This window comes from Orussus abietinus, unplaced genomic scaffold, assembly GCF_000612105.2.
Source record: "Orussus abietinus isolate OABI.00-Male unplaced genomic scaffold, Oabi_2.0 scaffold126, whole genome shotgun sequence".
NCBI classification, from domain to species: domain Eukaryota; kingdom Metazoa; phylum Arthropoda; class Insecta; order Hymenoptera; family Orussidae; genus Orussus; species Orussus abietinus.
In genome coordinates, this window is record NW_019394338.1 from 9,523 (window position 1) to 24,690 (window position 15,168).

At 40.4% G+C, this 15,168-nt stretch overlaps 1 protein-coding gene across 5 annotated transcripts in view; it reads right to left on the minus strand.

Annotated features, from left to right (window-relative positions):
* Positions 1-6,548: 6,548 nt before the first annotated feature.
* Positions 6,549-15,168, minus strand: part of LOC105697780 — a 232,841-nt gene continuing 224,221 nt past the window's right edge. For all 5 annotated transcript variants that reach the window (XM_023431828.1, XM_023431830.1, XM_023431829.1 and 2 more), the window contains 2 exons: positions 14,948-15,117; positions 6,549-8,061 (listed from right to left, as the gene is read on the minus strand). In XM_023431828.1, coding sequence (XP_023287596.1) covers positions 7,388-8,061; positions 14,948-15,117 — 844 coding nt within the window. In that variant the 3' untranslated portion in view covers positions 6,549-7,387. The remainder of the gene's footprint in view (positions 8,062-14,947; positions 15,118-15,168) is intronic.

Sequence of the window (15,168 nt, forward strand, 5' to 3'; positions counted from 1 at the left end):
AATTAATATTTATACGCACACTCTTCTTGAATGTACTATTCTCGTACCTAAGGTATCGAATATCGCTGACTCTAGTTTTTCGTAAAAACAGTGAAAATCCAATTTTATCGTTTCACCACGGAGATTGTATTATTAGTTGGAAACGGGTGATGACTGCATCGTCGAATCCGTTGCGAAACAATTTTAGCCTCTGAAACTATTTTTTAATTTATTTATAAATAATTGCATGGTATGAAAATTAATGTTAGCCGCACGGGTCATCCTCTTCATATTTCTCAAATCATAAATTGATTACGCGTGTGTACGAGTTAATTCCTCTACAAACCGTATATCGCTCGGAGGAATACGCGCGGGCGAGCATTCTCATTTTCCTTCTAATTGTGGTTACAAATCCGACGGGTGTGCCTGATGGGCCTGGCTCGTTAAAACGGAGAATCCGTGAGAAAACCGAAGAGTAAAAACTGTCCGCATTTTTCTGAGTTTGATGAAATTGTATGAAATTCTCTAAGCTTTCGAACAGTATAGAGTAAATTGTACCGAACGTAAAAGTTGAGTGATCGCGAGTAGTTCCCAGTTTCCTCGCGAATTGTGTCGAGAGGATCGTTTCGAGTTTCGAATTGTTGCATCGTACGGTCTTTCTTTTTCTAAGTTCCCCGCGGTAGGAGGCGAAGAAGCCGCGCGGCAACTGCGTGGTCGCCCGCGTCGTGTTCTGTGTGCACGGGGTAAATCCTAATTTCTGGCGCATTTTACCTCAAATTTAATGTCTCGTCATTATTCCTTGTTCGACGTCGTATTTCTGGCGTGTCTTCCGTGTTTCTAGTGCATTTTCTATATCTTCGGCGTAATTTCGTATTTTTGGCGCATATTAACCTTTCTGGCGCATTATACCGAATTTTAGCACAATGTGTTTGTTTCTGTTGAATTTAATGTTTCTAGCGCCCTGTACCTAATTTTGGCGCGTATCAATTGTTTCTTGCGTCTTTTAAAGATTCCGGGAGTGTATTAAATATTTCGAATTGCATGGATTATTATTTCTGCACGCTTAATTGACTTAGTGACTTAATATCAATCTGACTGGCGATGATTTCCTTTACTATCATATTATACATAAAATTCTCTTCATTGTGTTATATACCCTATTATTATTTTGTATCTGGAATTGTATTGGTACCTGGCGCGTAAGAGGTCTTGAATTTCTTATTTGATTTCGAAACATGTAACATTCTCAATTTAATGCGCTTTCGTTGAATTTAGCGTAGAGTGAACCAGCGAGCGAGTAATTTATGAATTATTTAAGCTGACCCAGTTTTCCCAAGTAAGTTAGGAAGTATTTAGAATCGAGTCCAGTGTTTCCGGGTACTTTTGGCATAGGTAATTATTGAAGGGATTGCGGGAGAATTTAGTTAGAGTAATTCTTTAATTTGTCCACCTATTTGTCGTATACAATATTTCCAAGTCCTTCCCTAAGTTTTCACGAAAAACGAGACTTTCGAAACTTCTGGAATTTTGTCGGAAGAATTTAATTTCAATTATTTAGTATAACTCTCACCGGTCTCTATTTCTTATCCACCGTATTTCCGTGATTTGCGAGAGTTTAGACTCGGCCCCAATTCCCAATTTTGTTATTTCCTAGTCCCTCACCTCGTGTTGTTTCCTTGAATCCTTTCTTTTGTTACCTAAAGCATTGTAATTTTCTGATGGAGATTTTCTCTCAGTTTTCGAATAAGTCGATCCTATACCGCCTTCTGTAAATAGGACAGGCTATTTTGAAAGCCCACTCAACTTAATTCTTTCCTTTTGATTAAAACGCTATTTTCTTATTAATCGAATGTTGAGTTAATTAATTCGCAGTATGACACTTTCCTCTATTTCCTTTCACTTTCCGTTTACTAGGCGAGATAGAATTGTAGTTTTGGCTAAGCAGTAGTGTTTTGAGATTTTGAAGTTAAACGGCCTTACCCCTCTCTCTCCGAAGTTGGCACGTGCGCTCTGGACTAGGCGGCCGCACCGCACCGGTCGCCCGAGCGAAGGACCGGCCGAGAGACGTTTTGTGTTCTCTGTGTATTAAGATTTTGTGTATATTTTAAGAAGTGGCCTCCGGGGGAGGCCTGGCGCCCAAATTTTTAGGTTTAGTGGAGTCGATTCGGAGGGTGTTATGATGGACTCCAAGAGCTCGTAAGTTTTGGTGGAGTTTTAAGTAACCTCTCGAAGGGTCCGGTGGACTGCGAGAGTTGGAGTTTTAGTGGGAGTTAAGAGTTTCTCAGACGGTCTAGCTCTAAGCGATCGGGCGAAGGTGAAGCATGCAAGAAGCCGAGGTGCAGCGGGCCTCGGCACGGACAGATAGCCCTTTAAAAAATTGCCACGTCACAGTATGTAATTGTACATTTTCAATAAAATTGTGGATCGGCACATGTCCACATTAATTGGTCATTACAGATGCCGCAAAATCGTCGAAAATATTCAGTGTTCGTGAAATAGTAGATAGAATTATTCTGTCGTGATGTTTGTACGAAATTGTCCACTTAAGAAAATATTGTTGTACGTTTTACTCCATTTCTTGTCGTTTTCGCAGACCTGATTGCAAAGGAGCATGCGCTGCTGAATAGCAGAACTTTTGTAAAGTTATTACATACTTTTGCACAAGTGAATACGTAATCGTATAATTCAGAAGTACATGAAAAATTGTATGAAATCCTTATTATATACGTGGCCCTCAAAATTCGGTCAGGATTTCATTACAATTCACTTTATCGGCTTACGTGCAGTTCTAAAAAAAAATGAAACTCTACCGCAACTAAAAGTTATACGGCCGGGAACTTCTAGAGTAAACTTCTAGTGGGTAGACGGCATTCAAACTACTAGGGCCCCTTTTTTATCGATACCACCTAAGACCCCTGAGCTGCGTCGGAGTTGCTTTTCGCCTTTTGCATCCTCTTAACTAACGATTTTTATAACTAGTTACATCCTGGCAACAACTTTTTTCGACTCGCCTTGGCGCGTTTCCATCGTGCTCCCGTGAGTCGACAATAATGAAAAAATCATATTTTTAGGCATGGTGTACCAAACAAAAAATGTGAAATAATTAATGCAAGTAGTGTCCAACAATAGTTACAAAATGATGCAAGAAATTATTTGTACCGTTTTCATTTTTTTTTAATTAAGATTTTATATATCAGGAATATCATTACAAGTCTAACCGACCTCCGTTAACCTTCAACAAAACTCGTAGAAAAGATCTCCATGAGGTATATACGCATGACTTTGTTACGTGCGCATTCTCCGTACCCTAGCCTAAGGAAAAAGCCATTCTCCAATCACCGAAAGCTAGCTATGGAAATCCGAGTACGGAAACGCGATTAGGAAACTCTTGCGAAAGGATCCAACACTAAATCACCTGACACGACAAGTTCATCGGCCAAGACGACTCCAGAAGTCATCGATCGACCCGAGGCGAACAACCTGATGACTACACAACGCGTCAGCACGACCCAGAAGCGCCACCCTCACCTGGGCCCTAGCATCTCCCACCAATTGGAACACCCGCCCAATAAAACCAGCCTTCAGTCAACGGGTGGTAATTAGTGTCATTCAGTCACCAGTTAGTCTTTTCAAGTTAAGTCAACGTCGACGTCCGTCGACAACGTCGAGTGGAGCTCCTGGTCCTCAGTACTCCGCTCCTAGCGAATCAGAGACCAAGATCGCTGGACTCCCTGTCGAAGACCATCTATCCTGCGAGCTGCAGTAGTGCCACCCGGTACTCAAGCGATCCCGGCGCACCGAGTCAGGAACAGACGGCCGCACTGCGACTTCTGTTGAACGGTAGGCGTCTAGGGGACCTCCAACCCTAGGGCACGCCACGGGACGAAGGTGTCCACGCAGTGTCACCCGGCTGGGTCGATCAAAGGAGAGTGTCACCGAATTTAGCCACTGATCAAGCCAGGTAGAGGATCCTTCGCAAACTCGACTCATCTTCATTTCATTCCAGTTTACTTCTTAACCCCTCATCTCCGATCAACCCGAATTCTAATCATTACCGCGATTTCCATGCCTTGCTCCGGTTAACCGGATAGATTAAGATCTCATTAACTTCCTTCGAATAGCTGAGCTCGAAATTTCAGCATCGCGAGATAGACTAGAATCACACGCAGACTGCCATTAAACAGCAAAGAATTCCCGCGTCAGCATCCCGGCGTTCAGTAACCTACCGCCGCTAAAGCGCGCTATCGTGACACCCGAACCGCCGCGACGCGGGAGTATAATAACCCAGAGAAAATTAGGTCAAGAAACCTCGAGGGTCCATCCCAGCTGATTGTAAATTAAACCTCACGGACGAATAAATGCAACCATTACAGCACACTAGCCCACATTGCCATTCGTTCCAACTCCCTCTTCAGTCCTCACTTCCCTAGATCCCAACACAGGAATTGATCTAGTAGCTCGAATCAACCTCCTGGCAAGATTAGAGTACTCGTTACGCGCGAAATGTGGGTAATCTCTACCCGACTCACTCCGGCCGCCATGTAAGAACTTTTTGCAAGAACACTCGATAATTAAAATGCGAGTAAAGAATGAAAATCGAAAACGTCATTTATTGCCTACTATCCAGAGGGGGGGGGGGGTATGAAGGTTATGCCTTATGATCCAATAAGCAAATTTCAGTTGTTAATTTAAACTGTTCACGTTGAGGGCAATTGACTCACCCCCTCTCCTTCAACCCAGGATACTCTTTAGAAAAAATAAGATTTCATGGGTGTCAGGATTTTTTTAGGACTTCCATATTCACTTAAAAAAAATTCACATAATTCAGTACATCCAGTTCGGAAAAATATTTCATAAGCGTGACCCCTCAGACATGATGCTCATATTACTTTTAAGGGCGCTCACCACTCCAGTCATTTTGCAGGGCCTCACAGGGACAACGATTCCGAACTTATTTCTAAACCGATCGAGCTTAACGAGTGCTCATATCGAAGATGAAATGTTGACCTGTGTTCATATGGGAGCGATTTTCGATAAGTGGTCATTTTCATATAAAAAAGTGCAACGACATAATTTCAATGCCCTTTTAACTAGGAAGGAAGTGCTTGATCAAAAATCGCTTTCATATAAACACACGTCAACATTTTATCTTTAAAACGGGCACTCGTTGAGCTCGATCGGTTGAAAAATAGGCTCAAAATCGTTGTCCTCGTTGAGCACCTTTTTCAGAATTTTCGAGTTTCTCGCAAGGAATTTGGGTATTCCTTAGCAACCGTTGCTGACTCTAGGTAGAGCGTCCAAGTGGCGTGTGCGTGCGGCTGGGTGTCACACACGTTTTGGCGCCTAGCCCAGAAGCGTCCAGCCGTTGTGTGAGTCCTACACGTGCAAAATACGCACACATTTTTCGCCCGTTGCTAAACACCGCCCATTATGCGTCGCGTCTCCCTCATCCGAGCGAGAAAGTACGTTTTGGTTACCTCCCACCGAATTCGATGCTAATGCCATCTAGCGGAGCAAGTCATCGTCCCCACTTTGGTGGTGAACGCCGTTAATAATTATACCTCTATTCCTCTTGAGTGTTTCTTGTCTTTTTTTCGGCCTCGACCATGTTTTTTGTGTACACTGCAAGTTATAATATATTCTTTATTAGAAGCACAACAAATAATAAATGAATCGATCTTTAAAGCTGAGAGAAATTTTAGAGCAAACATGAAAGATTTAACATTAAAACTGCCGATAATTTATATCTACTTGTTTCTATCGGGACAGATCAAATAACCGGTAGCTGAATAAAAGTTAATTTTTGTCAATAGAATGCAAGTAACAGTAAATATAAGTAAGGGCAATAATAAATGAAATTATTTTTAAGTGTTAAATAAAAAAATATTTTTTATTTTAATTTCAACATTTATATTATTATTAAATGGTCTTATTGCGCAGTTATAGGTGCGAATATTTACAGGGAACTGATGAAATATATGCACGCGATGAATATTGTCTATATTTAACAATATTCATTCGATACAAACAAATGAACTGGGAATACTTTAACTTGATTTACGTTGTTAGTATCTATGTACAGGGCGAAATAATATTGGGGAATATTCAAATTTGTTTTAAAGTTAAGACTTCAGAGTAGATTATTCGACCACTCAAACGACCAGTAGAAATAGTTATAATATACTTGTATCTCGGAACAAATCGGGAGGGGAAAAGAATGCAAAATTGCTCTTGCTTATGTTACGGAAAAAGTGGTGAAATCAGCTGAGGAAATGCGATAAAATTTAAAGAATGATTTTAAATAAAAATTGTAAACCCGTCATTTAACCGGCTTGATAGTTTCAGTATTAAATTAGTTTCTTTTTTAATTGCTACATAGTTTGCGGAAATTGCAAACAAATGATGCGATAAAAATGTAAGATAATGAATGTGGGACGAAATGCTCTTAAACTTCTAATTTTTCATAAATAAACATTATGCAAGCATTAAACATATTAAGTGGATGATTGACAAATCTCCCGAAATATAAAGCCAACAGGTGAGTTAATTTGATCATTAGAACGCCTAAATAACACATCGTTTCAATTTCTTTAATTAAAGAAGTTAAATCGCTAAAAATACATTAAAGCATAACAGTGACTATGTTACTCATACTTTCTACTGTTTTCTCAATATGTGACTCTGCGTCTTTCTTTCTCTTCCTTATCATTTCTCTTTCATACGTTCTTTCTCCCGTTTTCACTTTTGTATACACATTCGCATTTCAAAACTTGTTTATAACAAGAATTCGGTGTTTGATTGATGTTAAATACATGTTTACCCAGCAAACTCATTTACTTATGAGTTTTTCTGATCAATCACGATCGAAGACTAGCTTCAGTCTGCGTAAAATTGGAATATTTAACGTAATGAAACGAAAAATTCTTTGCTTGCGTTGAGAATACGAAATACAGAGTGTACCTGGTTATGTATCTGATAAAGCACTCCAGTTTCTGACGAATTATAGACACTAACCTGAACGAATTACATATACCTATAAAGGTAATTTCTCCTCTAAGGAAGCTAAGCTGTTTACTCTCACCTTAAGCGAATCGCCTGATATCGAAAATACATCGGTCGTTGGTATTAAATACAAGTCCATACGTGTAAGCAATCGCGTGCAGATGTATTCACCTCCAATTTACACATAATATATATTACCGTGTAATGATTATATAGATGGTAATGAATTACATAAGAATAGCTGCAACAAACAGCATTACACTAAGAACCGTTGTAATATGTGTACAAAAGTAAAGCATAGAGGGCTACGGTCAACAATGTAGGTATTAAAAGCTGACCGCAAACGAGGAACGAGGCGAGATGCTTTTTGCACGTCTGTATGCTTTCTATTCAATTCTAGTCGACTTTATTGATCAGGCTGAGAAAGAGCTGCAGTCACAGTCTCCATAAATTGCTGAGGTTCGCAGGGTGGTGTTCCATCATGCGAATTTCCTAGCTGTGGCGTGGCAGGAGTTGCTGGCTGCGAATAAGAAGTTCCACTGGGTGCGTAAACCAGACGGTAGCCTGCCGGTACAAAGAATCCACCGTGTGGAGTATATCCAAAGGTTTGAAAGTTGGCCAATGTTGGCTGTTGATGATAGTGCACGCAACCATCGTTTCCGCGCGAACTAGAGATCGGTATAGGCGCTACCAACGAACCCGAACTAATTCCTGCGTCATCGGTTCCATCTGGCAGAATTGGCGAAAATTGATACTGAGACCGATTGAGAACAGTCGGCCCATTTGTTGAACCAATGATCTCGAATGATTCGTTCCCATGCCCATGGTTGCTGTCCTGTGCAGTAGATGCAACATTTTGCACATTTTCTGGAGGCACTAGTGGAATTGGTATTACGTATGCACGTGGTATGCTCGTTGCCTGCTGTTGTTGAGTCTGTTGAAGCGGCTGTTTTAACTTCTGCATGGCTAATCTTAAAGTTTCATCGGTATCTGGAGAATAACTCGTTACCCTTTGCAAAGGAGTCTGCGGAACGGTACTGAACATTAGGTGATCCTCCATCCCCGGAGCTTTTACTTGTCCTGAAAGCATATACACAGAATAATAGTAGTAGTTTCCACTGATAAGGATTTGACTACGTCGTAGATTTCGGCAATTGAACAAATAATACTACTTATACGGGATCTATTATAAATCTTTCGTATGCAATCGGCACACGAAGGTACCCGCAAGGAAAATTTCGAGCCGGGAAAGCGCACTGCAGTCGGGCTGTTCAATATCTGAAATTCAATACCGGCGTTCGATAATTTTTAGTTATCGGTAATTATTGATATATCGAAACTCCGAATATATTCTGATATATTCCGATATATTTATTGAGTATTGTGACGTGGTAAAATTTGGTTGCGTCACGACTGCTCTAATATTTGTTACTCTGCCCATTTTTACGATCTTAAATGATCCGGAGTTCGACGGTCACTGGCCCGAAGGGAGGGTAACATGACATTTAATTGTGTAATTTTACTGCGGTTTGCTGAATTTCTGAGGACGCGAGAACTTCAGCCAAGAGAACCGGCGAGCAGCAGCGAATTATATATGGAACGTAAGTGTTCCGCGCCCGTTTCGAGTACCCTTTTAGAGGCACATTTAGAGTCCACAGCTCTTTATCCGAGTTCGTTTTGTAGGAACAGTGATCGCGCCGGTGATCGGGAGTGTGTCGAGTAGGCGATCCTCCACTTTTTCGCGCGGGCGATCTTCCCGTTTTCCCTGGTGGGGTTTTCTCTGGTAAGGAACTGCGGAGAAAGGCCGAATTTTGGGTTGAAATCGCGGACGGCCGAAGGGCTCTTCAAGCGGACGCGGAATTTTCTTTCTTGCGTTTTCTAGTTAGTTTGTCTCTCGCGTGAAGATTAACGGATTATTTTGTCTTCGGCGAGATACTTCTGCTAGTGCGATAATCTCTAGACTTTCCTTTACGACTAGTTTTCAAGTAGGATTGCCTGATTGTCTTTCTCTCGGGGTCGGAGGCAGAGAAGCCGCGCGGCGACCACGCTGTCCGCGACCCGAGTTTTCTCTTCTGGAGGGCCTTACTTTTTTTCGATAATTTTGTGTTAATTGAGAATTTGTGTAGCGTAGAAATCATATCGAGTAATTACTTTCGAACCCTATTTTCTTGAGTAATTTGGTGCAATTGATTTAGAATTCCAGTAATTTTGAGATAACCGCGTAATTGATTTCGAATTTTATTGTCTCTGTGATAATTTTTGGCGTAACGAATGTGGAATATGATTTTCTTAGTTACAATTTGGGATAATTGATTTAGAGTTGAATTATCTCAGGGATAATCTTGTGTACTTAATTACGAATTTCTTCATCTCAGTAATTAAAATTGAATTTCGATTATCTAAGTGTGAATTCGAATCAAATTATCTAGAAAAATAATTTCGATCTAGCGTAAATTTAAATATTTCTGTCCATGAAAGCAAGCGCATCATATTTCTATTTAAGAGTAATTTTCCAAATTATTGAACCTTTGTTTGAGCTGGATTTGGGTTCCGATGATTACGAGCCCGTTTAGAATTCCCGACATCAAGTAATTACGAATAATTCTCTAATTTGTCGAACACTTTTTGATTTTGAACCGAAGCTTTTCCGAAATTATCTTGAGTGCTTTTCTAATCTCCGATCTGAGTAATGTTGTTTCTGGCATTCTGAAATTGTATCTCGAGTAAATTTACTGGCAAGGATTCCTCGCTCGTACCTACTTCCTTGGGGGCGGCCTTCCGTCAAACGCCGTCCTCGCTGTAATTTTCTATTGTTTGCGGCCAAATTGTTAAACGAATTATTTTCCTATTTTCATTTTCTTATTAGAATAAAATTGTCAATTTTGTTTACTGGACTGTTCTTCGTCTTGTTATTAGCTGAATTCTTCGACTTCCAGGTTTGAGTTCCGCGATTGTCGTTTGAATTTACTGCGTTCCCCACAGTGTGGTCTTACACCGCCCTCTTCGAATCTTGGCGCGTGCGCTCTGAGCTAGTCGGCCGCGCCGCTGGTGGGGCCAAAGAGGGTCAAAACTGGCATTAAATCGAACCGTCATGAAGTTATTTTTTAAATTGCATATTTCTTTCCGGTTCCCTTCGTAGTGTTAAAGGAAAAGCATATATGCAGCTTCTTGAGTTATTTTGGTTTGTAAAATTAGTAGGGAATAGTTTGAACAACTTATCAGGACAAGTAAGACGATAAAGCAGCTGTATGAATGATTTTATTGGTTAGAAATCTACAACACTACATCATATTCATCGTCATCTTCGTCCGCATCTTCATTATCATCTTCGTAAGCATCTTCATCATCATGGAAGGCTTCATTGGCTTCATTGGCGTCATCGACCCCGTCATGAATGGAGACCTGTACGGGAGGTTGTATTAAGTTTAGGGCTTCTTTTGGAAGGAATTCCTTTTTTACCCTTACTACTTGTCGCTTGTAAATACGCGACTAAAACTGAAAGTAACAAGAAGTAGCAATCACACTAAATGGTTCGAGACTATCAGACGTGTAACCAATTCGCACAAATAGTAATCGAAACTCGGACTAACTCGGAACGTGATTAATAACGTCAAAGTTTCTGAAATAATGTTTAAATATACTTTATCACTCATGGCTCGCTAGAAAAGTAAGCCACAACAATGTGGCTTACATTTCTAGCGAAGATGCACTTCAATACAGATCTATCCTTATGAAGACAGATGACTTACCTGAATTTGAGGGTTTCATAACTATTCCATTTGTTAAAATAGCACCTCAGAATGTCGCGGCTGTTGCGACATAACAGAGCCATGAGCGATAAAGGATATTTAAAAATTATTTCAGAAACTTTAACATTATTATATCATGTTCCGAGTTAGTCCGAGTTTCAATTACTACTTGTGCGAATTGGTTACACGTCTGATATTCTCGAAGCGTTTAGTATCTATGCTACTTCTTGCTACTTTCTGTTCTCGACGCGTATTTACAAGCGACAAGTAGCAAGGGTAAAAAAGGAACCCCTTCCAAAAGAAGCCCTAGATTTATTACAACCTCCCGTACAGGTCTCTATTCAGTACGGGGTCGATGACATCGATGACGCCAATGAGGCCTTCCATGATGATGAAGATGCTTACGAAGATGATAATGACGATGCGGACGAAGATGACGATGAATATGATGTAGTGTTGTAGATTTCTGACCAATAAAATCATTCATGCATCTGCTTTATCGTCTTACTTGTCCTGATAAGTTGTTCAAACTATTCCCTACTAATTTTACAAACCAAAATAACTCAAGAAGCTGCATATATGCTTTTCCTTTAACACTACGAAGGGAACCGGAAAGAAGTATGCAACTTACAAAATCACTCCATGACGGTTCGATTTAATGCCAGTTTGGACCCTCTCTGGCCCCACTGTGCGCCATGACGAACGTCGAGGCGGAGAGATCGTTCGAACCTAGTATTTCAAGTACTGTTTACTGTCGTTTGAGATTTTGAGATTGTCGAGTTTTGCGTATTTTTGTCTTTTGGTCTCGTTCCTAGTGGAATTTCGTAGAGTGGCTCGAACGGCTCCGCCTAGGCGATCGGGTGAAGGTGACGAACGATCGTCTGGGTACTGCAGGCCCGGAACCGTCCCCCTTTCATACCGAAGTGAAACTTCCCTCAAATCAGTCGGTTCGAATACAACACTTTTTTATTAAGGGTATTGGACGAAACTGTCCACAACTTTGACTCGTGATCATCTAAGAATAGTCCTGGCACATTCAAAATTTTGATTTTTCAACAACATTTTTTAACTTTGCCCAGGCCAGAACGAAAATGGCGTCGAGCTCTCATATTTCGATTAATATACAATTATTGAAAGCTCTGATATGAGAAACGAAGGTGCCAGGACAATTTTATAACAATTTAGAATACTCTGGTAATCTATAAACTCGCATTTGAGCGGGATAAAAGTAAAAATGTGTCTTACGCGCTTCTATGCTAAAACGATGAGAATACGAGGTCTCGGAGTGAAAATTTAATTGACCTGGAAACCACAGATGGCGCAAGGGATCCCTCTGCAGTCAATTAGGACCACAGAAAATAAAAATCCAGAAGATTTCTGGAGTTTTACTTCGATTTCTTTATAATTATTGCACGACAAATTACCTCAGGTTGGTTCGATGCACGATCTGAGACAGTACAAATGATATCAGCTGGTTACACATCTGAATACGAATGCGTACGAGGCAAGATGAAGCAGAACGCATGCCTCGTATTCAGTTGTGTATGCGGTAATGAACGAAATCGTTCGAGGCAATGAACGGACATCTTACCAAATGGCATTCGAACAGCTTCGGATTGTATGCTCATTGAGTTCCGCTCGCAGAACTGTGAGAGAACGAGACCTGGTCCGATCGGGTCTATGCTTGTCTGCGCAGGTAGAATGTGCAGTAAGTTCTTGACAGTTGTTTAACAGCGATATACATATTTACATACGCAAATTGCTTTACTGCGCATTCCTGTGCGCAGACAAGCGTAGACGCGAGTCTACGGGGTCAGTTCTCATTCTCTCACTGTTCTATTAGACCCAGTTAGAGCCATATTCAATCATAGAGAGTGAGCGGTCCATGTATTATACGTCCATAATTATATGCCAAATGATTCGAGGTAGTTTGCCGCACTTCGATTCTTTGACCACACTTGTATATCTGCCTTATCTCGAACACGTTTGTGCTCAGATGTATACCCAACTATCCACAAGAGTCGAAAAATTCGGTTCGATATGGACGGTGTTTATTTCTATTTTGCCTCGTAACAAATCGAACAGACGTGGATGACACTTATTGGGTTGTCCAGAAAGTTCGTGCGAATTTCGGTAGGTGGCATTGGGACAGGTCTGAATATATCAAAATTATTGAAAACAATTGACATGTGTACATATTCTAAAGGGTGATATTTCAGGCACCTTTAGAAAAAAGTGTGGTTGGGATGCATTAATTTTTACTAGTTTTATACGCTCTTAAATATGGAATATAAGTGCATTATAGGCATTTGATGTTTTTCTTGTACTGAAAAGGTAAAAATGCAGCACTAGTAGCAAACAAGATATGCGCTGCTTATGGTGGCAGTGGTATAGTTGAAAGAATTGTGCTGAAGTAATTTGAAGCCGGGGATTTCAACCCTGAAGATTAAAAACGCCCGAATAGGCTCTCCATCACTGATGAAAATGAAATCAAAACACTAATCGAGAATAACTCACGCTATACGACACGTGAATTAGACGAAATGTTAAAGATATAAAAATGCACGAGCATCTTATGAAGCTTGGCTATATAAGCCGTTTTGATGTACGGGTTCCCCACGATTTAACGGAAAGAAATCTGATAAATTGTATTTCCATTTGCAACTCGCTCTATAAACGCAACGAGGAGACACTATTTTTGACGCAAGTAGTGGCAAGGGATGAAAAATGGATTATTTAAATAATATTGAGCGGAAAAGATCTTGGTCAAAGCGGAATGAATCACCTTTAGCCACTCCAAAAGCCGATCTTCATCCGAAGAAAGTCATGCTCTGTATCTGGTGGGACTGGAAAGGAATCCTGTATTATGAGCTTCTACCAAACAACCAGACGATAAATTTGGAAAAGTATTGTTTGCAATTAGTCGAATTGAAGACAGCAATTGATCAAAAACGTCCAGAACCTGTGAATCGGAAGGGAGTCGTGTTTCATCAGGGCAATCGGCGGCCTCATGTGTCTCTGAATACTCGACAAAAGCTGTTGGAGCTTAGTTAGGATGTACTACCCCATTCATCGCAATCACCAGACATTGCACCCTTAGATTTTCACCTATTTAGATAATTACAAAATTCCCTTAATGGCAGAAACTTTAACTCTTTGGTCGACATAAAAAGTTATGTTGAAAAACCTGAGAAGTTCTGGAAGAATGGAATATACAAGTTGCGTGAAAGATGGAGAAAGGTTGTGGAACAAAATAGCACCTATATAATTCAATAAATGTATATTGAAATTTAAATGTGCTGCGTTTGAATTTTCCTTAAAAATCGGCACGAACTTTTCGGACAACCCAACACGAACAAATGATTGGATCGATGCCTCGTTCGTTGCCTCAGATGATTTCGTTTGCAACCAAAAATCCAGGTACACGTTTGGAAGCCGGATACGCATATAAACACAAATGTGTACAGGACAAGGCGAGGCAGAACGAATGCCTCGTACGCGTTCATGTTCAGATGTGTATCCGGATTTTTGGTTGTGAACGAAATCATCTGAAGCAACGAACGAGGCATCGATCCATTCATACTCATAAATATCATCCACGTCTGTTCGATTCATTGTGAAGCAAAATAGAAACAAACTCTGTCTACATCGAATCGAATTTTTCGATTCTTGTGGATATCATTTGTACTGCCTCAGATCAGGCGCCGAACAAACCCGAGGCAGTTTGCTGCTCCTTGATTGCTCGTTCTCATTTGTATGCTCATTTGGCTTCGCCTGGCCTTATATGCGTTCGTGTTCAGATGTGTACTCGACATAATGTAGGATTTCCATAGGCTCGGAAAGCATACGAAATTGACGCGAAGCCCGGAACACGGAATAAACTATCTAAAAGACATTCCGCGTGCTTTCCGTGTGTATGGAAATGACACATAACTTATTAAAATAAAGGAAAATCGCGAATACGTTCACTAGTCCCGGCAGCTACTTTTACAACGATGTTTATTTGTCTCGGAACAAAATGCTAAAATCAATCAATTTAATTTTACTATTAAGATATTACTTGTGCAGGGCTCCTAATCATTGTTTACGAAACAAAATATGGAAACTATACAATGAAAGATAATGTGAACCGATTAAATTAACATCTATCAAATGCAAACAAGATGGCCATTATTAATAACTTCTATTTCTGTACATGCTATACGTGGACTACTTACCAGTTGCTACACCGGTGGCTACAGTGTGATAAAGCATCGGATGATGTTGGTGTTGATGCAATGCACTTGCTTGTTGCTGTTGCTGAATTAATAATTGTAGTTGATGCTGTTGAAAACGTTCTAATTCTTCTCGATGCCTTCTTTGAAGTGTTTCCAATTCCATTGTTTGCCTATCAAAGATAAAACATGTGTTGTACCACTAATGTAAACTTCAATACATA